Source organism: Phocoena phocoena, chromosome 13, assembly GCF_963924675.1.
Source record: "Phocoena phocoena chromosome 13, mPhoPho1.1, whole genome shotgun sequence".
Classification (NCBI taxonomy): domain Eukaryota; kingdom Metazoa; phylum Chordata; class Mammalia; order Artiodactyla; family Phocoenidae; genus Phocoena; species Phocoena phocoena.
In genome coordinates this window covers 48,175,148-48,202,630 of record NC_089231.1, presented here as the reverse complement: position 1 = coordinate 48,202,630, position 27,483 = coordinate 48,175,148, and the positions used below count along the sequence as shown (strand labels likewise).

The window sequence follows — 27,483 nt, the reverse complement described above, 5'->3', positions numbered from 1 at the left end:
TCACGATACTGTGTCAGAAACTGCAGGTTAAACAGTAAAATAACAGACCTTTCTGAAAGAAACTTATAGAGTCTCAAGAGAAACAGGGAAGTAAGGAATATACTAGGAGAATCTACTAGGAGGATCACCCAAGAGGAAAACAAACATAATGGGGGGTTTTGCTGGGGAGGGGGTCAAAGACTTCCTTGGGAAAGTTCTTCCCCCACCTCTTTGCCTGGCAAGAGGAGCATGGCACCACAAGAAGATGTGGGAAAAGGGAGGTGGTGGCCAGAAGTGATGCCAACCAGCAGTCACATCACGATGGGACCTCTATTCTACATTTGGGTTACTCCGGAGACACTGGGGGAGAGGAGGGGCATATGGTGACGGGGTGGGGGGCATGGAAACTTACTAATGATGCAAGAAACCACAAATTTTTGTTTTGGAGAGGCAAACATCAAACAATTAAACCACTTGAGGAAACATTACATCAAGAACAAGACTAGGAACTCAAGGGGAGGTGTAGCTCAGTGGTAGAATGCGTGCTTAGCATGCACAAGGCCATGGGTTCAACTCCCAGCACCTCCATGTTTGATGGCAGCAAAAAACAAAAACAAAACATGGCCCTGAGCTGATGTGACGTCAAAGCCTTCATCTTGGGACTTTCCTGGCAGTCCAGTGGATAGGACTCCTTGCTTCCACTGCAGGGGGCACGGGTTCAATCCCCGATTGGGAAACTAGGATCCTACAGATCTGGCATGCTGCATGGCCAAAAAAAAAGAACAAGACTAGGAAGCATATCATTGTTATTATTCAACATTTTCCTGGACATTGTATCTAATCAATGTGATAACACTACAGAAACACATGATCTACAAATTCATTCATTCAGTCAAAAATATTTATGAAACACCTACTATGGGCCAGGCATTGGCCCATATATATGGGTATAGCAGTGAACAACAACAAAAGATCCCTGTCTTCATCAAGCATCATTCTAGAAGAGGCAAATCGAAATGTGACCTCTCAGCATTTCACCTAGTTCAACACTTTTATCTTGGCTTCCTGACTTCACCTGTTGTGATTTTTTTTGCCTTGGCTTCCTGACTTCACCCTTTTTGGTTTTTCCCCCTATCTCTCCAGCCTCTCCTCCTTCTCTAGTTCCTTTTATTGGCTTCTTTTTCTATGCTACCATGAAATGCTGAGGTTTGATATGGGTTCTTCTCTCTTTACTGCACCTGCTCTCCTTCCATCATAACATTTACTCCCATTACTTCAAGTATAATCTATACTGTCAAGAAGTGCAGGTAGAAAGGTAATATAAAGCCTAGTTTTTGTTTCACTTTCAAGTTCCATTTGATCTTTCTTGAACTCTTGATCTTTTCCATCAGAGCTGCTCCATCTCCAATCTTCCCCATGACTGTGAATGCAATCACCATCCACCCAATATCTCAAGCTAGAAATGTTAGTCATTCTTAACACCTTCCACTCCCTAAGCTACTTTACTCAATTTACCACTAACACCCACAGATTTTTACCTCCAAGATATACTTCAAATCTGTCCACCGCTACCAACTTATTTCAAGCTGCCATCATCTCTCACCTGCAAGAGCCATCCAACTAGTTTCTTTGTTGCTTCTTTTGCCTTCCCCAAGTCCATTCTCCATATAATAACTAGAATGGTCTTTTAAGAATGTACATTACTCAGAAAATGATGGGGGTACATCAAAAGGATACAGGAAACAACTTAAAAAGGAGTTCTCACTGTCCAAATCTCGGACAATTTGAGAATCAAAATAAGTCATGGCAATTACTGATCATAGCCCATTGACTAAAAAAGAATGCATGAATCCATGCTGATACATACATAAGAGAAATGGGAAAACTATTTCTTTCAGTAGAATGTCAAACAATAATGTAGAAGAAATGAGTTTTAAAAAATCACTATTTTGTGGCCACCATAGTAATAACTGATTCAGCCAAGTCATTAATGGATGCTAAAATTAATAAGGTAAAGCTTGATGAAGAACAGCATATTTATATAGTCTCAAAATATGTCCCACCACATTGCTTATTAAATACAAAGAGGAAAAACAGTTAACTTTATGGTGAGAAACTTGGCGTATACCAACACAGACAAGTGATCAAATTTAAGGTAAACAGTAATAACGTAAACTTACATAATGTATCTCCTAATGTGACACAGAGGACATAACATCACTCATGCAGTATTCCTGTCAAAATGCATAACCTGAATCTGATCACGAGGAAACAACAAACAAACCCAATTGAGGACATTCTACAAAATAAAGGGCCTGTTGTTTTCAAAAATGGCAATATCATGAAAAAGAAAGGCAGAGAACTGTTCTCCACTGAAGGAGACTGAAGAGATATAAAACTGTATGCAATGAAAGATTCTGGATTGGATCCTGGATTAGAAAAAAATTTGCTATAAAAAACATTATTGGGACAAAATGGAAAAAGATCTGTTGATTAAAGATCTGCTGACTAAATAGTTGTATCAATGTTAGATTTCCTACTTTTGTTAATTGTACTGTGGTTATATAAGTCCTTGTTTTTAGGAAATATAAACTGAAGTATTTGGGGGTAAGGGGTAAGTCTGCAACTTGCTTTCAAGTAGTTTAGGGGGAAAGTGTATATAGAATTGATTCTCATTATTTGTGGTGATTGTGTTCTATGAAGTCACAGAACACTGAATTAGCAAATACTAAAAAATCGTGACTAGGGGAAATACAGAGTTAGGTTCCTCTAAGCCTCTGGTCATAACATGTTTTTTTTTTCCACCCTTCAATGTATCAACATGTCTTATGTGTTTCTGTTTAAAGATACCTTATTTAATATATATTGTTGATTCATTAACATTGAACTCACAACCAATAGCACTACAACTCATGCCTGAAAGAAGCGTATCTAACACATATATTCTCTGTAAGGCATGTAACCTAGGAACACTAGACAGCACTTCAGCACTGTGCCTGAGCACCATTTTAAACAGTGACATCATCAACAAAAAGTACAAAAATATGAAAAACATGGCACTAAATAGGCTGCAAAAAGGATACTTGTTTACAGTATGAGAGCTAAAACAAGAAGGTAGAGCCTTGTTTGAGCTCACCTGGGAATGTGCACATTTGGCAACTAAAATTTTCCCTCCTCTGCAAATGTCTGCAAAAGACCTTGCAAGTACCACAGGGCACGAGGGGAGGAACAAATAAATTTTAGGTAGGGGGTTTGGTAGGGGGTTTGAATTTGAATTTGCAAATACAGAATGTGTGAGTAATGAGGATCGAGTGAGTATGTTTACTATATATGTATAGACACACATACACAAAGAGACAGAGCAAGTGATGAACAAATCAAAATGTTAAAACTGGTGAATCTGGATGGAGAGAATATGGGAATTTTAAGTACTATTTCTTGCAGCTCTTCTCTAAATTTGAAATTATTTCCAAATAAAAAGTTTTCAAACGTAAATTGATTCATTTTTACTCCTCTGCTTAAAATATTTCAATTGCTTTCATTTGCACATCACATGACCTTTAAGCCCTGAAGGTGGTCAAGCCCCTTTTGGCCTCTCCAAAGGTCATTTAGGCCACCCTTCCCCTAGTTGTCTCACAGGCATTCTTTTAATTCCTGGAACACTTCCATATCTCCATAGCGAAATTAGATCCTATCCATTACCCTCTTTTGAAGCACCTTGTTCTTTTCTTTCATAGCATTTATCATAATTTGTAATTATACATGCAAACAACTATGTGTTTGTATTTCATAAACGTGTAAAATGATCATTATGAAGACATTTTAGAAGTATGGAACTATGCAAGTGCCTTGCTTTAAATGTTTAAGCATGGAAAATTATTTCGGCAAAGGTAAGTTCTATAAGTTATATACAAAATCATACTTCACAAGCAAACAATGGACAAGGATTAGAAAGTAATATGTAAAAATTAGAATTCAGCCAGAATGATAGAATTACAAATGGTTAAATATAGAAATTGTTTTCTTTTTAGGTTCCTTTCAGTAAGAAAGAAAAATAATCCTAAATCAAAGAATGATGATAATAACTCGCATGTTAGTGCTTAAAGGAACATTTTGGAAAAAAAAAAAAAGTCTCTCTAATTGCAGACTGCAGAATAGAATGGAGGGGCAAGGCTAGAAGCATGGACACAGCACAGTTAGTATAATTTAAGTGAGTGCACTTGGGTTGAACTAGAAGAGTGATGGTGGGAATGAGAGAAGTTGATGGATCACAGAGATATTACAGATATGATGCTGGGATTGACAGGATCTAAGGCTGACTGAAACGGGTGAAAAAGAGGGAAAACTCAAGGTCAGTTCCTAATTTTACATCTTAGGCAACTGGAAAGGGGTTCATTGGTTCACTGAAATAGGATCATAGAAGAAAAAGCAGGTTTGAAGATGGCAGAATAAGTTTAGTTTGAACCTGTGGGACATCCAGGTGAAGACAGTAGGCAGCTGTCTACATAAGTCTAGAAACCAGGAGAGAAACTGGGCCAAAGATAGACAGATCTGGAAGTCATAAACATATAGATAGAAATTAAGTCATGGAAGTGAATGTTATCACCCAAGGAAAGTATAGACTGAGAACAGAAAGCTGAAATATTACCCTCCTATTAGACACCAGGAATACACAGACAAGATAGAATTCCTGCCCCTGGTAGCCAGTCTAGAGGTTGGGATTGGAATAGGAGTCGGAGAAGTACTCTTTGTCTTTCTACTATGTATTAGATTCTCTCTCCTGGTTCTGAGATGAACATGACACAGTCTCAGCTATCAGGAAGTTCACAATTTAGTGAGAGAGGATAGACAAGAAAAACAACTCAGATACTACAGTGTGCTATGAGAGACGAAAGAGGCACTGAATTCATCCAGTGTCGGCTGTAGCCTGTTGAAGGCCAAATAGGAATTGGCCAGGTAGAACATGTTTCAGATGCGGAAGGTCTTTGAAGGGATGTGAACCAATGTATGAAAAGGCATAAAGTTGAGAGAAAGTTTGGGGGTATTTGGGAAATTCCTGTAGTTACATATGGGCCAGTGGAAGGTTCCCAGCTTGGTGAAGTTCAGTGAAGTTTCTTGGATGCTATGCGAAGGAGACTAGGGAGTACTTAGCTGTGTTTACAGATTTCAATTGTTACTAAGAATACATATTTTAAGAAAAAGCTTGTGTTAATTTTTGACTATGTAAATACTATTCATTCATTGTTAAAAGAATTAGAAAATACACAGAATTTCTTTTAAAAAGGATCATTTAGTTAACTAATGAGAACCTACTGCATAGTACAGGGAACTCTACTCAATGCTCCACGGTGACCTAAATGGGAAGGAAATCCAAAAACGAGGGGATATATGTATACTTATAGCCGATTCACTTTGCTGTACAGTAGAAACTAACACAATATTGTAAAGCAACTATACTTCAATAAAAATTAAAAAAAAAAAAAAAAAAGGATCGCTTAGAGTATCTCCAAATAGAGATGTCCTCTGTTAAGGGTTTGGTGTATAATCTAGATTTTCTTCTGAGTATATATCTAATCTGCTTATTGATTAAAAATTTGTTTTAATTTACAAAAAAATGGAGTCATACTTTGCATACTGTTTTATAACCTTTTAAAAATTTTAACAATATACCATGATCATTTTTCCATAAATGTACCTCTAAATGTGTAAATCTCTTTTTTTAAAAAAATTAATTTTATTTATTTATTTATTTATTTTTGGTTGAGTTGGATCTTTGCTGCTGCGCGCGGGCCTTCTCCAGTTGTGGCGAGCAGGGGCAACGCTTCGTTGTGGTGCGTGGGCTTCTCATTGCAGTGGCCTCTCTTGTTGCGGAGCAGGGCTCTAGGCATCTGTAGTTGTGGTACATGGGCTCAGTAATGGTGGCCCGCGGGCTCTAGAGCGCAGGCTCAGTAGTTATGGCACATGGGCCTAGTTGCTCTGCAGCATGTGGGATCTTCCTGGACCAGGGCTTGAACCAGTGTCCTCTGCAGTGGCAGACGGTTTCTTAACCACTGAGCCACTAGGGAAGTCCCTAAATGTGTAAATCTTAATGCTAATTAATATTCCATAGTGTGAATGGATCTCTTATGTTAGGATCATTCAGCTGCATTCACTTTTTCTAAGAGCAAGATTTCAAACACTAAAAATGTTAAAAAGTGTCTCAAACTTCACTGAATCTTTAATGAAGCCACCAAAACTGGAAATCATTCATAAAGTCAAAACTCTTTAAGAGTCTGGACCACCGGAATTCCCTGGTGGTCTAGTGGTTAGGACTCTGTGCCGGGAACCCAGGTTCGATCCTTGACGGGGATCCTGCAAGCCACGTGGCGCAGCCAAAAAAAAGTTCGAGTCACATTCCTTTAAGAGGAAGGGAATGACAGAGTGGTGTTCTGTTGCAGAAAGTATTTAAATGCTCTGATGCAAAACATAGATACTGGGACTAGGTTCAAGGTATAGAACTTGAAGGCACACAGTTGTTCCTGGCTCCTTTTGAAGCTGAGGCCATAGCCATCTTAGTCAAACAGTTATGTTTTCTCCGGCAGATTTTTCAGCTGGTCTCATTTCACTGATAAAGAAGGCTTCCTACTTAAATTCTAGAGTAGTAAACTTTTATTCATTTTGTGAAGAGACTGTATGTACTTGTAAAATCAAGTGGACAATAAGAAAAACTTACATTGTCCACTCGATAACTGTACCCTAGTTAAATTATGTTTGTGTGTTTGTATGTAAAATAGTAAAATATTCAGAACATAAATTTTCTATTTGTTCAATTTTGTTTTATTACCTGAGTTGATAAGCAGAATATTTGGACAATTAATGACTGAGTCCATCATTTAGAAGTTGCTATAATCTGAATGTTTGTGTCTCCCCAAAATTCGTATTTTGAAATCCTAACTCCCAAAGGTGATGGTATTAGTAGGTGGGGTTTTTGGGAGGTGTAAAATTATGACAGTGGAACCCTCATGAATGGGATTAGTACTCTGGACTAAGACAGAACGTAAATGGATAAGTATTTTTCAACATCTTTAATTTTACAACTATTTTAACAGATAAATCTAATAAAATCAAGATATAATCTTCCCCCTACATATTTTCTTTTCTTACATAGAGATAAAATGCATTTTGCCTTCCTATGTATCCTATTTTATTCTTATAAGTTTCTATAGGAAGGAAATGTACTAAAAATAATTATTGCTAAACTCCAAATATCAGGACAAGTGCTGGGTAAGGAGGAGTATATTTTTTTCAACTAGAAAATTAAAGTTCCCATTAGCAAGGCGAATTATAAAGCAAACATAAAAGAAAAATGTTCAAGGTCACCTTAAAAAGAAAGTATACTTCCTCAAGTCAAGCCTCCTAGTAACTTGATAGAGGTTATTTACATACCTAAATAAAGTATGTGAGTTGGAGGTGGGGTTTAATAGAAGTTTAGAAAAGGGTAGTTCTCAGAGCAAACTTCGGAGCCTTCCTTCCTCTAGCATTCACTGAACTATACTACACGGAGAGAGAAAAACCAAGGCTAAACAATTTGCCTATCTAGTAAAAAGCAGGTCTAAGATTCAAATCCACTAGATGGCTTTGCTTCACTGAAAATGTTGCATGGCTCCATTTAATTCATTCACTTAGCAAATTATTTATTAAATACCTTTTCTGTGCAAGGCATTTTGCCAGTGGCAATGGAGGATATAAGATGAATCAGACATTTGTGGAGTAGTGGAAAGAGATGTACTTTGGCTTCATACAGACTGGTTAGATTCCCAGCTTCATGGATAAATTACTCTTACAGTTTTTAAGTCAGTAAAATGAGGTGGTAAAGAAAGAAAGAGAGGGAGGGAGAGAAAGAGAGAGAAAGAAAGAAATAAAAAAAGAAAGAAAGAAAGGTATCTCCTAAGACCAGCACGCAAAAGGTGCTCAATAAATTTAGTTTTCCTCTCTTCAACTCCACTTGGAGGGGTTTTCTGTAAGGTAAGTGATCAAGTAAGTCTTCATAAAATGGGGAATGTTGCGATTGATTTGGGTCATGAGATGGGTTCTTGATTTGGACTGGCTGAGATGTGGGAGATGGCAAATGCAGTGACGTGTGAGGACTGTGAGTAGATCCTGTCTGTTGGAACATACAGGGAGGGACAGAACTAGAAGCCGTAAAGGTCACGTTGCCTGCCTACCTGCATAATCTATCTCATTCAGTATAGTGTCAGTTCCTAAAATATATAATATTAGGACACCAGCCTTAAATCAAGGCATCTTCTCTGATTAGATCTCTAAGGGGCAAGTTTTCCCATATTTTACTTGTATTATTGATTCATTTGCCACACTCTTTTCACTTATTCAAAGAATATCTAGCATTGCACTTAAAATCTAAGCGCTAGAATCTGAGGATGTAGGAATCAAAAGACACTGTCCCACTTTTCTAGCAGACAGACATGTAAACAACTTAAATAAGCTCAGAGGTGACGGAGACATCTACAGCAACGCCAAGGAAGAAAGAGTTTTTCCCTTGGGGCAGCTCAACCCTAAATTATACGAAAATAGGCACATTCTACAGACTGTAAAATTATACGCCATGCTTAAACATTTAAAAGAAAGAAATGGAAGGGTCTTTTTCACAGTGTCAAATGCAATGCTCATTCTAACGACGCTATACAGCCAAGCCCGCAGAAAAACAGTGAGGAAGCGTGATTGAGTTCTTACTTTGTTACCGTTCTCTGAAATCGGTCTTCCACACTGTTTCCTTAAAAAGTAGAAGCCTGTGGAAAGTATAGTCCGGGCTCTTCAAGGAACACGCAACTGGGGATACCAAGGAGAGAGCAGAACGCGGATACCGCAGTTTTCCAAGCGCTGTCTGGCCTCGCCACGTGGTAGATTTTTGGCAACTCGCCCCTCTTTCCTCAGCATTCAGAGGCGGATTCTAACGCCCTCCGGAGCCGTCCCTACTGACGTCACGAGCGCGATTCCAGTCTGTGGCCAATCACGCGGCCGGATTCTGGGGGAAGCCCGGGGCAGCGGCGGCAGCTGGTGCGCGTGCGCGAGGTCTCCGCGTGGCTATATAAACATGGCTGGCGTGGTCGCGCAGAGGGGCCGTGCAGAGCGCGCGTAGGGGGCTTTGGGCCACTCTGGGTTTGTAGTTTTGAAATTTCTGGCGGGGGAATCCGCCGCGCAGTTTTGGTGGAAGGTGGGAGCCGAAGTGACGCCCTTCCGGGAGCCGCGCCGCCGGGCTCCGCTGCATCTGGTCGCGAGACTGAGGGGCCGGGTTGAGCCGGCGCACGTGTGAGCGCCGCTGAGGAAGCGGCGAGCGGCCGAGCAGGTGTGGCTGCCGGCGGGGCCGCGCGGACTGGAGGAAGGTCCGGATCGCCGGGGTCCCGCTGTCCAGCCGGCGCCGGTCACTGACTCGTGTGGCGGCCCCGGCGCCTCTCCCTAGCGATGCTGTGGAGCCGGAACTGCACTGGAGTCGGCTGCCGCTTGTCAAGCGTCCCCTCGCCTGTGCTCCCGGAACGGCGGCGCCTCAGCTGCCGCTGATCCACCTGGGGATGCCCGCGGGCCTCACAGAACCGGCCGGCGCCGCTCCCCCAGCTGGTGTGGGCGCCTCCGGGACCGTGACCATGGCCCCCGCCGCGGCTCTGCCAGTCCGGGTGGAGAGCACTCCGGTGGCCTTGGGCGCCGTGACTAAGGCTCCTGTCAGTGTCTGCGTGGAGTCCACGGCGCCCCAGCCGCTGCGGTCCCCCGTGGGGACCCTGGTGACTAAAGTGGCTCCTGTCAGTGCTCTTCCTAAACTCAGCAGCGGCCCTCGTCTGCCAGCTCCTCAGATTGTCGCTGTGAAAGCACCCAACACCACAACAATCCAGTTGCCTGCTAATTTTCAGCTTCCTCCAGGTATGTCGCTCACCTTTTCCGGCTTATCCCTCGGGCCGGCCAGCGGTGACACGGGAAACGTCGCAGCCCGGGATTGCGCCTTCTCGCTGGGAGTTCTAAAAAACTCAGCCAAGAGAACCTTTCATAATCTTGACTTTGCGGGGCAGTGATTTGGCGTTACAATCAAGATAGCATCTTTGAGTCCTTACTGCATAGTTTTTCTTTTCCTATTTAAAGGGAGCATCTTTTCCCTTAAGTGACACAGGAAAAGCTGGAGCAGCCTATTCAGGAGGGCCTTTGAGGCACTGGCTCTTAGGTGCGGGAGGATAAAGAGTATCGCTAAAGTTTATTTTCATATGGAGAAAGGATCAATTTTTATATCCACACGCTTAGATTACTATGTTTAAAAAAAAAGTGTTTTTAAAAGGCTCTTGTGTGTTAAGACCGAAAGTGAATTTTAAATTTAAACAAGCCTAATAAGTAAGTTTACTGCTTAGAAATGAATAATGTTCCTTCCCGCACAATTTTCAGATGTGTGATGATTGTAAGTAACTTTGAGTTAGAAGGAGCCCTCTCACAGGGAGCAAACGCCAGAGTTGACAGGTCAGAGCCATGAGGTGGTTATTTGTGAAGCATTGTGTGAATGCTACCGTTAATGAGCCTGTGACTACTTTTTATACTGGAGTGTACTCTGTAGGGCTGTTTTTCATGACTGAGACGAAGGTTTTGCTTTGTGATCATTTGCATATTGTAAATATGCAGAATGGTGTTGGAGTGTTCTACCTTGTTTTCTTTCCTCAAATGAAAGTCACTTGGAATTTCAGTGGGGAAAAAAAGCACGTGCTATCTTCTTTGGGAAAAAACTCTACTCATAATTTGATGATTTTCTACGTATTTTGCTGAGCAGCAATGGGAACTCTGACCCCCAAAGGTGGTAAAGAAGTGGAAGCATTTGGTTCACGTGATGTCAGTTTCCCCTAGCAAAATGAGGGTGCCTCTTTTGTACCTAATGTTCTGTTGTAGCTGTGTTTTACTTTTGTATTGTACACGAGGTACCTACACTTAAGGCTGTGTGCACCACTGGATACATTTTCTGCTGGTTCTAAATTGTCCTCCTACATGCACTCTTATAAAGTAGCTATGAATGTGTTTGAATGAAATTACTCCTAATTTGTTAAAAACAAAATTCCTATCTAGTCAGTGAAGTTGGTTTAGAAACAATCAAAAAAGTATTAAGAGAGAAGAACTTTCAGGAGTGGAAACTTGCTGGTAAGTGGGAATGGATCACTTATTGAGGGCGTACTGTGCTAAGCCCTTTTTTAAAAAATTGAGCTACAATTGACATACAACATTATATTGCTGGGCACTTTTCATCCATTATTATTTTTATACATTATTTATATTCTTTTGTTTGCTGGTCATAATAGATAGATAGCAAATAAGGAAAAAGGTCTCTGAGGGTAAAGAATTTGCCCAATGCCAGACAAGTCATAGATGTCAGAGGGAATTTGAATTCAGGTCTGTTTATTCTTTCCGCAACACTGTGCTTACCACTTGGTGTGTGTATGATATGCCTCCTTGCGTAGCAATGTTAAAAGGCGATTTATAGCATTTTAGAACCTGATCTTTTTATTACACAGAGAAACAAAAACTGAAACTTGCTAGAGCAAAACAGCAGCAAACCGGGACCACAGCCTAAGTATGCACTACACTATAACTTGTTATGCTGTCGACCATGGATAAACTCCCACAAAAGAGAGGAGATAAATTGCCTTTAGTTGTTATTTAGAGAGGAGGTGAGAAGTTACCTTGAAGAGCAGCTTTTGGAATTTCTGCTGAGGTGTGGCAGAAGAACATACTCATATTTGTGCTCTCACAGATGCACAATAAGATAACCAATACTTGAGGAATGACATAGAAACACTGATTAAAATAACATTTTAAAAAGGTCTTGTTCTACTTCTTTTATATACTGAGGATTAGCAGAGGATTGCTCAAGGATGCTTAAATTACATAGGAGTCAGCTCTGATTTTCCCAAGGTAATGAATACTTTAAGTATTTGATTTCTCTTTACTTCAGAATTTCCTCTGTGAACAGAACTAGTTTTAAAAAAATATACATATGCACCACAGGTTTTTCTAGGGAGCAGGAGCTGGAAACAAAAAGGGGGGCATTGTGAGGAAATGAAAGAAACTGTAGCAAAGCCCTGAAGATTATTCTGTTGAATATTTTTGGCAATCTCTTCAGTCTTCTTATTTATGAATTTGTGGGATTTAGACCAGACTGTGGCTCTTTCCGTTTTTGGTATTCTGTGTCTCTTCTATAATGTATTTCAGAGTGATGAGTAAGGACTTGATTGCTTCTTTTATATCATAGACTGTGCTTCATAAATTCTGCTTCTCAGTCTTACTGTACAGAAGTTTGTGAAAAGTTGCTTGTGAAATGGTTCTGGTCCTTTTTCATCAACTCCTTCATGCTGAGACATGGTATAGGTTTTGCATTTCTCAAATTCCTGAATTAGTTCCTGGATAATCTTCGTGGTTCTTGTTTCCACCCTAGCTTTATCAAAGGAATATTACATGATCATCTGCTCCCACAGTTGTAACAGTGCTCCTGGACGTCGTGAAATGAGAGGCAGTTGTCTTCAGTGCTCACCATATGCGCCCTCCACAGTTTGGATTTCAAAGGCTGTGAAGTCGCTTTAACTCATATTTGAGTTAGAAAGACTCAAAGGTTGTGGACCTTAAGGCATTAATAACAACTACCACCAATAACTTTAAAATTCATAAATTTGCTCATATTGTCTCATTTGATCCCTTTAACAGTCCTGCAGAGTAAGTATAAGTCTCTCAGTCCACAAACATGGGATACCTTTCCATTTATTTAGATGTTTAATTTCTTTCAGCAACAGTTTGTAGTTTCCACAGTATTGCTTTTGCACTTATTTTGTTAAATTTATTCCTAAAGTATATTATTTTTGATGCTATTGTAAATAGAATTTTTTTATTTCTTAATTCCATTTATAGTTAGTCATTGGAAATGTATAGAAATACAGTTGATTTTTTAAAATTGATCTTGTATCCTCTTCCTAGCTGAACTTGTTTATTAATTTTAATGGCTTTTTTCATGGATTTGTTTGGATTTTTATATAGAAGATCATAATATATGTGGATAGTTTTACTTTCTATTCTGGATGCCTTTTATTTTATTTTCTTGCTTAATTTCCCTGGTTAGAACTCTCAGTATAATGTTAAATAAAAGTGATAGTGATTGTAGGCATCTTTGTCTCATTCCTCATCTCAATTGTTCCTGATCTTAGGGGAAAAGCATTTAGTCTTTCACCACTAAGTATGGTGTTCGCTGTGGGTCTTAAACCAACCTTGCATACTGAGATAAATATCACTTGGTCATGGGGTATAACACTTTTTAAATGTTGCTGGATTCAGTTGGTAGTACTTTGTTGAGAATTTTTGCATTGGTATACATAAGACATTTTGGTCTCTAGTTTTCTTGTGATGTCTTTGTTTGGTTTTAATATCAGGGTAATACCGACCTTACAGAATGAATTGACACATGTTTCCTCTTCTGTTTTTAGAAGAATCTGTGAAGGATTTATTTTTCCTTAGATGTTTGGTAGAATTCATCAGTGAAGCCATCTGGAACTGAGCTTATCTTGTGGATACTATTTTTGATTATTAATTCAATCTGTGTTTGTTAGAGATCTATTCAGGTTGCCCATTTTCTTAAGTTAGTTTTAGTAGTTTATGTGTTTCTAGGAATTTGTCCATTTCATATTATTTATCCAATTTATTGGTTTATAATAGGTCATAGTATTCTATTATAATCCTTCTTTCTGTAAGATTAGTGGTCATATCCCCTCATTCATTCCTAATTTTAGCAGATTGAGCCTTCTCTCCTTTTCTCTTAGTTAATCTAGGTAAAGATTTGTCAATTTCGTTGGTCTGTTCAGAGAACCAACTTTTGTTTTGATTTTTCTCAGTTGTTTTTCTATACTCTATTCTATTGATCCCTGCTCTAATCTTTATTAATTTTCTTTCGTCTGCTTGCTATAGTTTTTATTTTGCTTTTTTCCCCAATGTCTTAAGATAGGTTAAGTTATTAATTCAAATAATCGTTCTTTTCTTTTATTTTTTTTTGAAATGCAAATATAATAATGTCTCTCCTACTTGAAATCCTTCAGGGCTTGCCACATCTCCTCAAATCTTTTTTTTTTAATATATAAATTTATTTATTTATTTATCTATTTTTGGCTGTGTTGGGTCTTCATTGCTGCACGCGGGCTTTCTCTAGTTGCGGCGAGCAGGGGCTACTCTTCATTGTGGTGCGCGGGCTTCTCATTGTGGTGGCTTCTTTTGTTGCAGAGCACGAGTTCTAGGTGCGCAGGCTTCAGTAGTTGTGGCTCGCAGGCTCTAGAGCGCAGGCTCAGTAGTTGTGGTGCACGGGCTTAGTTGCTCCGTGGCATGTGGGATCTTCCTGGACCAGGGCTTGAACCCGCATTCCTTGCATTGGCAGGCGGATTCTTAACCACTGAGCCACCAGGGAAGCCCTAATCCTTCTTTTAAAATAGAGGGATTTACAACAACAGTTGACCTGTGTACAACACAGGTTTGAACTGCACAGGTCCACTTATACTCAGATTTTTTTCAATAAGTGCATCATACTATGCTACTACATGAGCTGCAATCAGTTGAATCTGTGGATGCGGAACTTCAGATATGGAGGGCCAACTGTAAAGATACATGCAGATTTTCAATGGAACAGGGGTGTGGGGCATCAGTACCTCCAACCCCCACGTTGTCCAGGGTCAGCTGTATAAATTTTCCTTAAACACTACTTTAGCTGCATCACATAAATTTGGGTATGTTGTGTCTTCATTTTCATTCATCTCAAAGTATAGTCCAGTTTCCCTTGTGATTTCTTAACTGACCAACTGGCTACTTAGCAGTAATTAATTTCTACATATTTGTGAGTTCCCCTAACTTCTTTTTGTTACTGATTTCTAATTTCACTCCATTGTAGTTGGAGACCACACATTGTATGATTTCAGTCCTTTTAAATTTATTTAAACTTGTTTTATATCCTAGCATGTAGTCTATCCTGAGACTGTTCCATATACACTTAAGAAGAATGCTGTTGTTGTGTGGAGTATACTATTGGTGTGTTTTAGGTATGGTTGGTTTATAGTGTTGTTCAAGTATTTGATTTCCTAGATGATCTTCTACCTAGACATCTATCTTTCATTGAAAGTAGAGTGTTGAGGTCTCGCAAGTATTATTGTTGAATTCTCTATTTTTTTCCTTCGTTTATGTCAACTTTTCTTCATGTATTTTGGGCTTTGTTGTTTGGTGCATGTATGTTTGTAATTATTAAATCTTCCTGATCCATTGGCTGTTTTATCAATTATAAAGTACCCCTCTTTATATCCAGTAACACATTATGTTTTACTCTATTGTCTGATATTAGTATGGCCACTCCAGTTTTCTTATGGTTGCTGTTGGATGATATGTCTTTTCTGTCCTTTTACTTTGACCTTTTTAGTGTCTTTGAGTCTAAAGTGTGTCTTCTGTAGGCAGCATATAGTTGAATCCTATTTTATAATTGGGTCTGACACTTTTTGCCTTTTGATTGGATTACTTAATCCATTCACATTTAATGTTACTGATATAGTTGGGTTTAAGCCTGCCATTTACTTTTGTTTCTATATATTTTCTCTTTTTTGTTCTTCCTCTGTTCCGTCTTTCCTTTGCAAGTGAATATTTTCTAGTGTAACATTTTAATTCTTTTATAATATTTTTTAAGAATATATATATTTTGGGCTTCCCTGGTGGCACAGTGGTTGAGGGTCTGCCTGCCGATGCAGGGGACACGGGTTTGTGCCCGGGTCCGGGAAGATCCCACATGCCGTGGAGCAGCTGGGCCCGTGAGCCATGGCCACTGAGCCTGCGCGTCCGGAGCCTGTGCTCCACAACGGGAGAGGCCATAACAGTGAGAAGCCCGCATACCGCAAAAAAAAAAAAAAAAAAAGAATATATTTATTTTTTAGTGATTGCTCTTGGGCTTACAATATACATCTTATTAGAATTTACTTCACATTTATATTAACTTGTTTCAGTGAGATGTAGAAACATTTTTCCTATTTAGCTCATTTCCCTCTTTTTTATTTTTGTGCTATTATTGCTCTACATATTGCATCTAGATATGTTACGAACCCAACAATACCTTGTTATAATTATTACCTTATGTAATTATATGTCTTTTAAAGATGCTGACAGAAGAAAGGAGCACAAGGATATATTTGTAGCATTTGTTTTATTACCTTCTTATTTACCATTCCTAGTTTTCTTCATTTGTTCCTATAGATTTCAGTTACCATCTGAAGTCATTTCCCTAGTGCAGTACAACTTTGCTCCTGACCACTTTCTTTGTGTTATTGTTCACAAATATGTTACATTTCTAATATGTTATAGGTTCAAGAATACAATTATATATATTGTTCTATATAGTTGTTTTTTAAACCCATTAAGATAAAGCAGTAATATGCATATAAATTATATAATTAACTTTACCAGTGCCCTTTTCATGTGAATTTGAGTTACTTTCTGGAGTCTCTTGTTTTCAGCCTGAAGAACTTCATTTAGTATTTCCTGTCTGGTTTGTCTGCTAGCACTCAGTCCTCTAAGGAGGATGTCTTTTTTTTTTTTTTACGTTTTTATTGGGGTATATTTGATTTACAATACTGTGTTAGTTTCAGGTGTACAGCAAAGTGAATCTGTTTTACATATACATATATCTACTCTGTTTTTAGATTCTTTTCCCATATAGGCCATTACAGAGTATCGAGTAGAGTTCCCTGTGCTATATAGTAGGTTCTTTCTTATTAGTTATCTATTTTATATATAGTAGTGTGTATATGTCAATCCCAGTCTAGGATGTCTTTATTTTGTCTCCTTTTTTGACAGATATTTTCAGGGAATGTCTGATTGTTGGTTGATAGTTGTTTTTTTTTTGTTTTTTCCCCAGCAAGTGGAATGTGTCATACCCCTGCTGTCTGGCCTCCATTGTTTCTAATGAGAAGTTAACTGTTAATCCTATTAATGCAGTACTCTTGTACATTTTTCTCCTGGTGTTCTCAAGATTTTCTCTTTGTACATTTTTATCATATTGTGTCTTGGTGTGGATCTCTTTGCATTTATCTTACTTAGAGTTTGTTGAGCTACTTGGATGTTTAGATTATTTTTCATCAAATTTGGGAAATTGTCAGCCATTATTTCTTTGAATATTTTTTCTGTTCCTATCTCTCTCTCTCTCTTTCTCTCTGCCCCCCTTCCCCTCCCTCCCCCGCTCTTTCTGGTACTCACATTATGCCTACGTTGGTGTGCCTATCATTGTCCCGCGTTTCTATGAAGCTCTGTTCATTTTTCTTCATTCTTTTTTCTCTCAGTTCTTTGGATTGCATAATCTCTATTGAACTATCTTCAAGTTCACTGACTTATCTTCTGTTCATTCAAGTCTGCTGTTAAGCCTCTCTAGTGAAATTTTTATTTCAATTATTGTACTTTTTTTTTTTTTTTTTTTTGCAGTACGCGGGCCTCTCACTGTTGTGGCCTCTCCCATTGCGGAGCACAGGCCCCAGACGCGCAGGCTCAGCGGCCGTGGCTCACGAGCCTAGCTGCTCTGCGGCATGTGGGATCCTCCCAGACCGGGGCATGAACCCGTGTCCCCTGCATTGGCAGGCAGACTCTCAACTACTGTGCCACCAGCGAGGCCCTCAGTTATTGTACTTTTTAACTACAGAATTCCTTTTTTTATGATATTTATTTCTCTAATGTTATTCTCTATTTGTTGAGATAATCATCATCATATCTTCCTTCTTTAAGCATGATTTCCTTTAGCTTCTTGACATATTTATAACAGTTACTTTGATGTCTTTGTTAAATCTAACATCTAGTCCCTCATAGGTGGTTTCTGTTGCCTACCTTTTTCTGTGTCACACTTTTCTTTTTCTTTGTATGTCTTGTAATTTGTTAAGCAAAACTAATATATATATATATATATATATATATTTTTTTTTTTTTTTTAAAGAAGATGTTGGGGGTAGGAGTTTATTTATTTATTTTTGCTGTGTTGGGTCTTCATTTCTGTGTGAGGGCTTTTTCTAGTTGTGGCAAGCGGGGTCCACCCTTTGTCACGGTGCACAGGCCTCTCACTATCGCAGCCTCTCTTGTTGCAGAGCACAGGCTCCAGACGCGCAGGCTCAGTAGTTGTGGCTCACAGGCCTAGTTGCTCTGCGGCATGTGGGATCCTCCCAGACCAGGGCTTGAACCCGTGTCCCCTGCATTGGCAGGCATATTCTCAACCACTGCGCCACCAGGGAAGCCCCAAAACTAATATAGCAAGTCTAGATACTGGTCTTTACTCCCCTGAGTGGGTTATTGTTGTTTGTTTGTTTATTTTTTTAAATGGCTGTGTTATTTTAGTGAAGTCTATTTTCCTCACAGGGTACAGCTTTGGGCATAAGCACAGCCACCCTGGGATGACAGTGGTTTTAGCAGGGCTCTTTTTGACTGTTTCTTTCTCTGATCTCTCTGTTAAGATTTCTGCTTCAGCTGGTGTCATGCATAGCTGTTAGGCTCCACTCACTGCCAGCCAGTTACCCTCTTGTTTTCAACAGTGCCCTAGAGTCTAACTTCCTCCATAGTCTGATTCAATTAAATGTGGACTCCTTTACAAGGGGTAGTTTTTGAGGTCATTGCTTGAGGTTCTCACCCCAGAAGGGCCCTTCTTAGTTGTTTCTTTATCTTGTTCTCTCTGATAAACTGGAGATATGCCTGTGACTTAGCTTATATCTGTCATGAAGATACCAGAAACCTTTTAATTGTTCTGTTGTACTTGAGAGTGACCTTAGCCTTGACCTTTCCCACACTCTGTTGGAAATAAAGTCAGTTTCTTTTGGGAGATGTTTGGAGCAAGTACCCAGGGCTGTGGCATGTTTCTTTCTGAGTGATGTCCATGTTTTAGGAGTGGGGTACTGGGCATGGTGGTAGCCTCTGGTCTTCTCTGCTTACCTCTTCCAGTGTGGGACCTCCACCCTATGAAAGAACTGGGGTGAGGGTGATTGGGCCCCAAGTATTCTCTGAGCCATCCCTGGGGTAGAGCCTTCCCTTTCTGAGTAGGGATGGGTGAAACAAGAAGCCTGGAAACTCTTGGATGCACTTATTTCAAATTTGTTCTCTTCTGTATGCAAGTTGGGGTGGCAGAGATGGGAAATGCTGGTGGCCTGCTTCTCCCAGGGAGATACCATAGCCCTCAACTGGGAGTTTGGGAAAGACGGAGGCCTTATGTTGTCCACAATGCCTGAACTGAGAAGGGAGAGGGAGTGGGTCATGGTTCAGATGCCACAGATTCTTGCTGTTCTGAGTTTTAGTAGATTCTCTTTAATAATTGTCTAGTCATTTTCTGTATGCCTTAGGGCATTTCCAAAGACTTTAAATGGTTGTTTTTAAAAATAATTTTCACATTATGCTTGTTTTGCTGGGGAGTGGCTTTATTGAGCTCTTCATGCTGCCATTCCAGAAATGGAACTCCAGCTATGAATATTCTTGTTTGTACCTCCTACTTACATGGACAACAATCTCTTTACATTAGAAATACTGGGTTAGAGGGTATGCAAATTGGAACCAGTTTGGCACAACAATGTAGAGTTGAACAAAGCAGTTGTACCAAATTACACTACCAGCCTAAAGATGTTGAGAGTTTTTGTTGCCACACATCTCTCTAACACTTAATATTGTCACTGGACTTCTTAATTTTTTTCTCTCTAGGTAGATATAAAGTGATATCTCACTGTGGTCTTAATTTACCTTTCCCTGTCACTGGTATCTGTGTTTCTTTTTTGCATTTTGGATATTTGTTCTTTGAATATACGTGAACTAAAATTTTCCCCAATTTTTTATTTTAGTTTATTTATTTTTAAAAATTTATTTATTTTTGGCTGTGTTGTGTGTTTGTTGCTGCGCAGGGGCTTTCTCTAGTCGCTGTGAGCAGGGGCTACCCTTTGTCGCAGTGCGTGGGCTTCTCATTGTGGTGGCTTCTGTTTGCAGAGCACAGGCTCTAGGCACATGGGCTCAGTAGTGTGGCGCACAGGCTTAGTTGCTCCACGGCATGTGGGATCTTCCTGGACTGGGGATCGAACCCGTGTCCCCTGCCTTGGCAGGTGGATTTTTAACCACTGCGCCACCAGGGAAGTCCCCAAATTTTCTTCAATTTTGTGGTTTGTCTTTTTACCTGAAGATATCTTTTGCTGAACAAAAGTTTTTAAAATATAGTTGTATGTATCAAACTTTACTTATTTAAGAAATTTTTCCCTATCCCAAGTTCAGAATGACAGTTTTCTACATTGTCTAAAAGTTTAAAAGTTTTTACTTTTTATCCTTGTATCCTTAATGCCCTTGGGTTTTTGTGTATGGTGTGAAACTTTTCATCTTTTCCATTAGTTAATTGAGCAAGCCCTATTTATTGAATAGTAGCTCTTTTTCTCACTGATCTGCAGTGCTTTTAGAAAAATTTGATATGACGTATCTGTGGGCTATTTGGGGTCTATTTGGGGGTTTTCTATTCTACTCCATTGGTCAGTTTGTGTAGTCTTGTGCTGTTACCATACCGTCTTACTGTAGCATTGTAAATAGTTTGATGTCATGAGGAAAAGTGTTTTGCCTTCTTCAGGAGTATCTTGTTCATATGTTTAGACTTTTAATATTTTAAATAGCTTTGAGTGACAACATTTTTTCCATATTATATATCTTAATTAGACATGGAATTCAGTATGTACTAACTAACCACTTATTCAGAACACTTTATAGCACTGAAAGAAGGGGAAGAAGAATATGTGATGATTATACTTTATTAGCTCACATTTTGTTTCCTTTTAACTATAGGAACAGTTTTGATCAAAAGTAACAGTGGTCAGTTGATGTTGGTATCTCCTCAGCAAGCTGTAACAAGAACCGAGACCACAAGTAACATAACTTCAAGGCCAGCTGTACCAGCGAATACTCAAACAGTCAAAATCTGTACAATGCAGGTAATGTACATTAAAGTTTTTTTCATCCTCCTCAGTTTTCCAGCAGTTATCTTCATATAAATTTGTATGTATTTGCCAGTAAAAATATAGAAGAGATGATTCTGCTCGACTTTTTGAATTAAGCTACTTTCTTTGAATATGTTAATTTAATCTAGGTGTTTGGTTTTGTCGTTTGGCAAAACTAATAAGTTAATCTTTGTACTCAAAGATTTTGTCGTCCTCAAGGGGATGTTCAAAGGGCTATGTGCATCTCTAAACGGGAAGAAAATAGCCATTCTGCTTCAATTTTAATTTGTGGTAAAACATTAACACTACAATTTATAATATTCTTTTTTATCCGTATCATATAGGAATTACCTTTAAAAAAATTAGAAATTTGCTGTAATATTTCATTAACTTGGCATTGTTAGGAGATGATTTATTTTACATACGTGATCATCTTTCTAGGTAACTAAAGCTTATCCTGTGTGTGCCAGAGTTAAAAAGTATATTTTTATGAGCATCTTTCTTTGGTTAAACAGAAAATGTGGAATGTAGTATAGTATTTTCTTGATGAAGCAGGCTCATCCTAATAAAAAGTTCCATTGTATTCTGTGGTAATATCATTCTTTGCCAGTTTCCCCCAACCCAGTCTCTCATAATTTGATTCTAGGTTCTCAGCCAGTCATTTTCTCTATTTCTGTATCTGTCAATGATAGCTGCTCCTTCCCTTTCTTGTTTGCTATGGGTTGAGGAGATAGATTAGCAGACTTTTGTTTATAATAATATATTAAATAAGAATCTAAGGGGGAGGGGCAAGATAGAGGTAGAATTAAGAGATACAAACTACTATATATAAAATAAATCAGCTACAAGGATATATTGTACAACACGGAATATAGACAATCTTTTAAAATAACTATAAATGGAGTATAACCATTAAGAATTGTGAATTGACATGTTGTAAACCTGAAACTTATATAATACTGTAAATCAACTATACTTCAATAAAGAAAAATGATAATTATGTGATGTGATATAGTTGTTATGGTGGGAATCACACTGCAATATATAAATATATCAAATCACATTGTACACCTTAAATTTACACAATGTTATATGTCAATTATATCACAAAAAATAAAGTTTAATTAAAGTTATTTTTAAAAAAGACTAAAAGGATACCAGCAATAGAAATGACCAAAAAAAAAAAAAAGTATCTATATGTTTTCTGTGTGAGCCAAAGAGTAAAATTCAATATTTTAATGCAGAAATACTGTGATATTTATCTGTTTAATCAGTTGCCTCTTTAGGAATAAGAAATGGCCAATTGACCAGCTAGGTTAATAGTAGAAAATATGCATAAAATTCATGAGGTTATAAAAACAGTTATAACAAAGAAGTTTGCTGTGGTAAAGTGTTTTGATGTTTGCCATAGTACTGATTAATTTTAAATTACTAATGCTGATGACTCTGTACTATCTCCCCCTCCCCCACAAGAATTCTAGTTCACAGTTAATCAAGAAGGTGGCTGTGGCACCTGTTAAACAACTGGCACAAATAGGAACTACTGTGGTAACCACTGTTCCGAAGCCTTCCCCAGTGCAAGTAAGTTGTGACTTGTGGCCATGTGCGCACTGGTTATTTTCTCATCTTTTGTTATTATTTATTGTTAGCTATTTCCTGAAGAGAGCAATTCAATGATATATGAGGACACTTATTAAACTGGGAGCTGTTAGAAGTATGGGAAACACAAGATGAACATGGTGTATATTCTTGGAATATCAGATTTATTTGAATGTATTAAATTAATACAAATGCATCTAATGTTCATGTGTCACAGTGTCTAGAAGCAGGTGCTGGGACAGAATTTTGGTGTATGGGATATTTATTAGGGATTCATACCTGTGGAAGGGAAGGAGAGTAAGAGTTTGAACTAGATGCAGGTCCAATAAAGCCTCAGCCAACCTGATGGAGAGCTTTGGAGCAAGTGTAGCACGTCAGAGTTGTCCCACTGTGTGCCAACATGGTTGGCTGAGCCATAATTTCCCCTCTGTGATCAGTCGTAGGATGTGGACTCTCCAGGGAGAGTTGTGCTCATGGGCAGGTAATTCTCTGTAGCTGAAGCAGACTCTGAAGGAGCTGACAATTGTCGTCTGTCTAAATAGCATTCCCAACAGCTAGGATAACACAAATCTCCCTTTGTGATGGTGTATCACAGTCTACTCCTTGAATTGCTGGGATCTACTTCCTCATATGTGTTGGAAACCAGCTCTCCTTGGATTTCTATAGGTTTCTTCCTTGGAGAAGCAAAGAAGAGGTTAGTAGGATGAACTACAGTCCCCAGTGCTGCAGCTGATACCATCATTTCCTCCTCCACCATCCATTCTAGATTCCTCCCACACTCAACTACCAACTCTTCTGGGTCTTAACTGGTAGTGTGATCAGACTTTTATCCCTGAGGGATCCAAGGTCCAAATTGCCACAGTCCTTTGAGGCAAGAGTTGTGTCACTTGTCCATTTATCATCACAATTGGGCAAGGAAATACCAAGAGGCACTTAAGTGGATCACCTGGATTCACTGCATAAACTCCTCTTGGCCTTCATTGTGTAAAAGCTACCCTACCTATTCCAGTTGTCAGGTCAGTTACCCCTGTCATGATAATGACTCTTCTCTTTCCTGTTGGTCACTGGACACAGGGACCCTGAAGTGTCCAAGAGGCAGCCATGATGTCTAGTTTATAGGGACTCTTGCTATGTTCTTTGGTGAAAGTGTGCCCACTATTGGCAGGAATGGGAAGCACAGGATCCCCCAGTGGATCTTTGGGAATAATGATAAGTGGAGCCGTTCTTCCTTCTACTCTTTGATTCCTTGGTTCTTCATATATTTGTCCTGTTGGGGACATAGTACCATATAGAATTTTTTGATTCAGTGAGTATGCACTAAGTCTTAGAAGATGGAGGATAGAATTCCATCTTCATAGAGTATTGTCTCTGAGTTTGCACTTCACCTGTGTTTTCTGAACACTGTCCTAATACTTTACTAGGCAGGCAGCTTCTGGATCATGCCATATTTGATATAATCAGTGGATCCCATGATCATGGGACCACTGTTGTACTTCCTTTGCTGTATAGAAGGTACATCTTCTTGAAGCATGTTATGTGAAATCCCATGCTGTGGATCAAACATGGTGTTTGGTGTTTCAGAATTACTTAACCGTATTACTTCCTCTAACAGAGATGGTGATCAGTGAACCTGATTTTAGACATAGTTTTTGTTGTTGTTGTTTTGTTTTTGTTGTTTTTTTTTGCTAATAATGGCTACCATTTATTGAGCACTTAATGTGTTGGACACTTTTTAAGTGCTTTACATCCCTCATCTCATTTCATTTCATCCTGTGACTATTCTGTAAGGAAGTGTTATCTCTATTTTATGTAGGTGAAAATCAGTTTAGAGAAGTTAAGAAATTTGCATGATTTCTGCTAATATGTAGCAAAGGGGGCATTTGAACCAAGGTCTCTATCTGACTCTGGAAACTATATTCTTAATGACCTCTGTGCTGATTGTCTCAAACTCTAGGTTCCACCTCCCCCCTGCCCCCCTGCCCTTAGGTTATTCTGGGGAGATCACTGGGCCAAAGGGTGAATTTAGGCCTACTGATAGCTGCTATGTGTTGTAAGAAATAATTATGTTTCTTAAAATGGGATTTTTTTTTTTGTTTTTGATCAGTCAGATGTGGACACCAAATAACACCACAGGAAGGTATATGAAAGTGAAAGAGACGTCCTATACTGACAGGTCCTAGAAGAGGGTGGCATGGAACGACATGCAGGGGGCCATATGGGAGGAGCACCGGTGCAGACTCAACCAAACAAATGGGGATCTGAGAGGGAATGAGGACCTGGGGGCAAGTGCCTTTGTTGAGGGTTGGTATGGAGTACACAAGTAAAAGACGTGAGGGGATTTCATTGGTATGTTTGAATGTCATTATGTCATAGTTGGGAGAGCAGAAAGGGAACTTGTGGCGGGGACCAGCCTTATCACACTGGTGCACCTGGTCACCTGGGCAAGGCGTTCACAGCCTGTTTGTAGGGATGTTGAGGCAACAGAAAAATACGAAGTTTGAAGAATTTACAATACAGTTATTTTATGAAAGGGGTTTCAACTTCCACAGTATTTTGAGTAAATCAATTTTTTTTTTTTTTGCGGTACGCGGGCCTCTCACTGTTGTGGCCTCTCCCGTTGCAGAGCACAGGCTCCGGACGCGCAGGCTCAGTGGCCATGGCTCACGGGCCCAGCCGCTCTGTGGCATGTGGGATCTTCCCGGACTGGGGCACGAACCCATGTCCCCTGCATCGGCAGGCGGACTCTCAACCACTGCGCCACCAGGGAAGCCCCCAATTTTTTTATTGTATCTATTTATTAAAGATTTAGTACATATAGTTGTACTAAAATGGTATATATGTGTTGTTTAATTCTTTTCCTTGGGTTATTTTTCCATATATATGTCTACAGTTGCTATTTCCATGCAGGGTGTGTATAACTTTTCTTAATTTAGATTGATGCATTTTTTAAGCTGAGTTGCTCCTTAGTGGTAGGCTAAGGCAGTAGAAATTATCAGTGAAGTTAGTGAATAATTTCTGTGTCCACTTTGAGAGGTAAAGCATCTCAATTTTAGACATTTCTTGGAAATAAGGAGCTAGAACTTGGATGACTCTCCTTAAAAGGCAATTTAGTCTGTTAAGTTTGTATACAATTAATTTCACTGACTCTTGTGTATTAATATAACTGATTTTCACAATTTACTTCACATGTACCCCAGGTCTTTTCTCTCCTGTCCCCTAGACATGCCTAATCAGTGCCAGTGCAGTCTTGCAAAGCATGGAAATAGCGTTGCCTGGTCTAGAATATTGAGATTTATGATTGAGTTTAAAACAGTCCGTCCATTACGGCAGTGTGATTATATACATAGAGTAAGACCAGGATTGTGTATTTCTCCATGCCTCTTAAGAGTTGCAGGTATCTGGTAAGGTATAGGTAGTAGCTATATTAAAAAGAGTTATGAAGGACAAATTTTGTGCTGGAGACAGAATAAAATATTGGCAAGGAAAGTAGGAGTGCCACAAATGCTTCTTCTACTCACAAAAAATAGGACTTTTTTCCTGAGCTCACATTTCGCTGGGCCTTATTTTGCTTCATAAGGAAGAGAGACAGTACTCGCCTGAGGAACCCCTCCCATCAGTCCTGTGAGGTAATCATAGTCAACAGCTAAAGTTCGACATTACTTTCTTAAATATAGTAGTACAGAGAATTAATGGTAGAGTATAAAACATACTCACTGAAAAAAGAGTATGTGTTTACTGTACATAAACCTAAGAATGTTTATTAGAAGATCTCCAAAAGGATTCAGAGGGAACTGTACAGTACTTGTCCTTGAAGAGCAGGACCAGGGATAGACTAAGAAGGAGACTTCATTTTCATTGTTGTCTTTGAGATCTGTTAATATTTAATAAAACTACTAATTTAGGTATGATTTTTAATTTCACCTTTTTTGCTTAACATTTCATAAGTTTTCATCTTCATCATTAATCAGTGTTTTAAATTTCTTTCCCATTTTTTTACCTCCAAAACATTCTTGTCTAATATATGCTTCAGTCTTTCTAAAGTGGAAATTTTTTTTTTTTTTTTTGCGGTATGCGGGCCTCTCACTGTTGCGGCCTCTCCCGTTGCGGAGCACAGGCTCCGGACGTGCAGGCTCAGCGGGCCATGGCTCACGGGCCCAGCTGCTCCGCAGCATGTGGGATCTTCCCGGACCGGGGCACGAACCCGTGTCCCCTGCATCGGCAGGCGGACTCTCAACCACTGCGCCACCAGGGAAGCCCTAAAGTGGAAATTTTTGATGTATATTTGAATTCACTTATATTAATTGTTGCAGAAAGAAAGTTTCTTGAGGGTAATAACAACCTGACCTTTTTGTGTTTTATGCCTGTAGAACACAAGTATTTAAATTAAAATGATGGTGCACTGTTCAGTTTTCTGTGTGAATTGTAAATACTATTCTCTCCCCTACCCTCAAACTTTACTCATGTTCTGTAACTTTTAGTGTTTGTCTTTAAAGTAAGATTCTTGCTTTATCTCAGTCTGCTTGTCTAAATTATTACCCAATTTGCGATTTCTTATATTAAACTTTTTATCCTGCAGGTGGTGCTATAATCACACCTCACTTAATAGAGGATAGAAGAAACAACCGGAATTCTTTTCAGTGTGAAAATAAGATAATCACATTTTGTAATATTTGTTATTACAAATTACAAAGCTATTACTGTTTTTCTAATAGTCTACATAAAAGCAGCTTATCTGAATATGAGACTATCAATAGATCTCTCAGATTTATACTTAATAAAAAGCAGAATATTATAAAATAAGAAATTCTATATTTTCTTACAAAAACTTACTATTTCAAATTTTTTTGGAGAAGTATTAATAATATTTGAGGACTACGTGCTTGGCACTGTTTTTTAAAAACAATCCCAG

At 39.0% G+C, this 27,483-nt stretch overlaps 1 protein-coding gene and 1 non-coding gene across 3 annotated transcripts in view; both read left to right on the top strand.

The window, feature by feature from the left end:
* The first annotated feature begins 495 nt into the window (after positions 1–495).
* TRNAA-AGC (transfer RNA alanine (anticodon AGC)) lies at positions 496–567 on the top strand. Its single transcript has one exon. It is a non-coding gene; the product is annotated as a tRNA-Ala (tRNA).
* An 8,973-nt stretch (positions 568–9,540) lies between these two features.
* The window catches only part of TAF4B (TATA-box binding protein associated factor 4b), a 111,251-nt gene continuing 93,308 nt past the window's right edge, over positions 9,541–27,483 (top strand). The window contains exons 1-3 of one of the 2 annotated variants that reach the window (XM_065889794.1): positions 9,541–9,888; positions 20,824–20,969; positions 22,449–22,556. In XM_065889794.1, coding sequence (XP_065745866.1) covers positions 9,546–9,888; positions 20,824–20,969; positions 22,449–22,556 — 597 coding nt within the window. In that variant the 5' untranslated portion in view covers positions 9,541–9,545. The remainder of the gene's footprint in view (positions 9,889–20,823; positions 20,970–22,448; positions 22,557–27,483) is intronic. The other variant, XM_065889795.1, reaches the window with a different exon arrangement.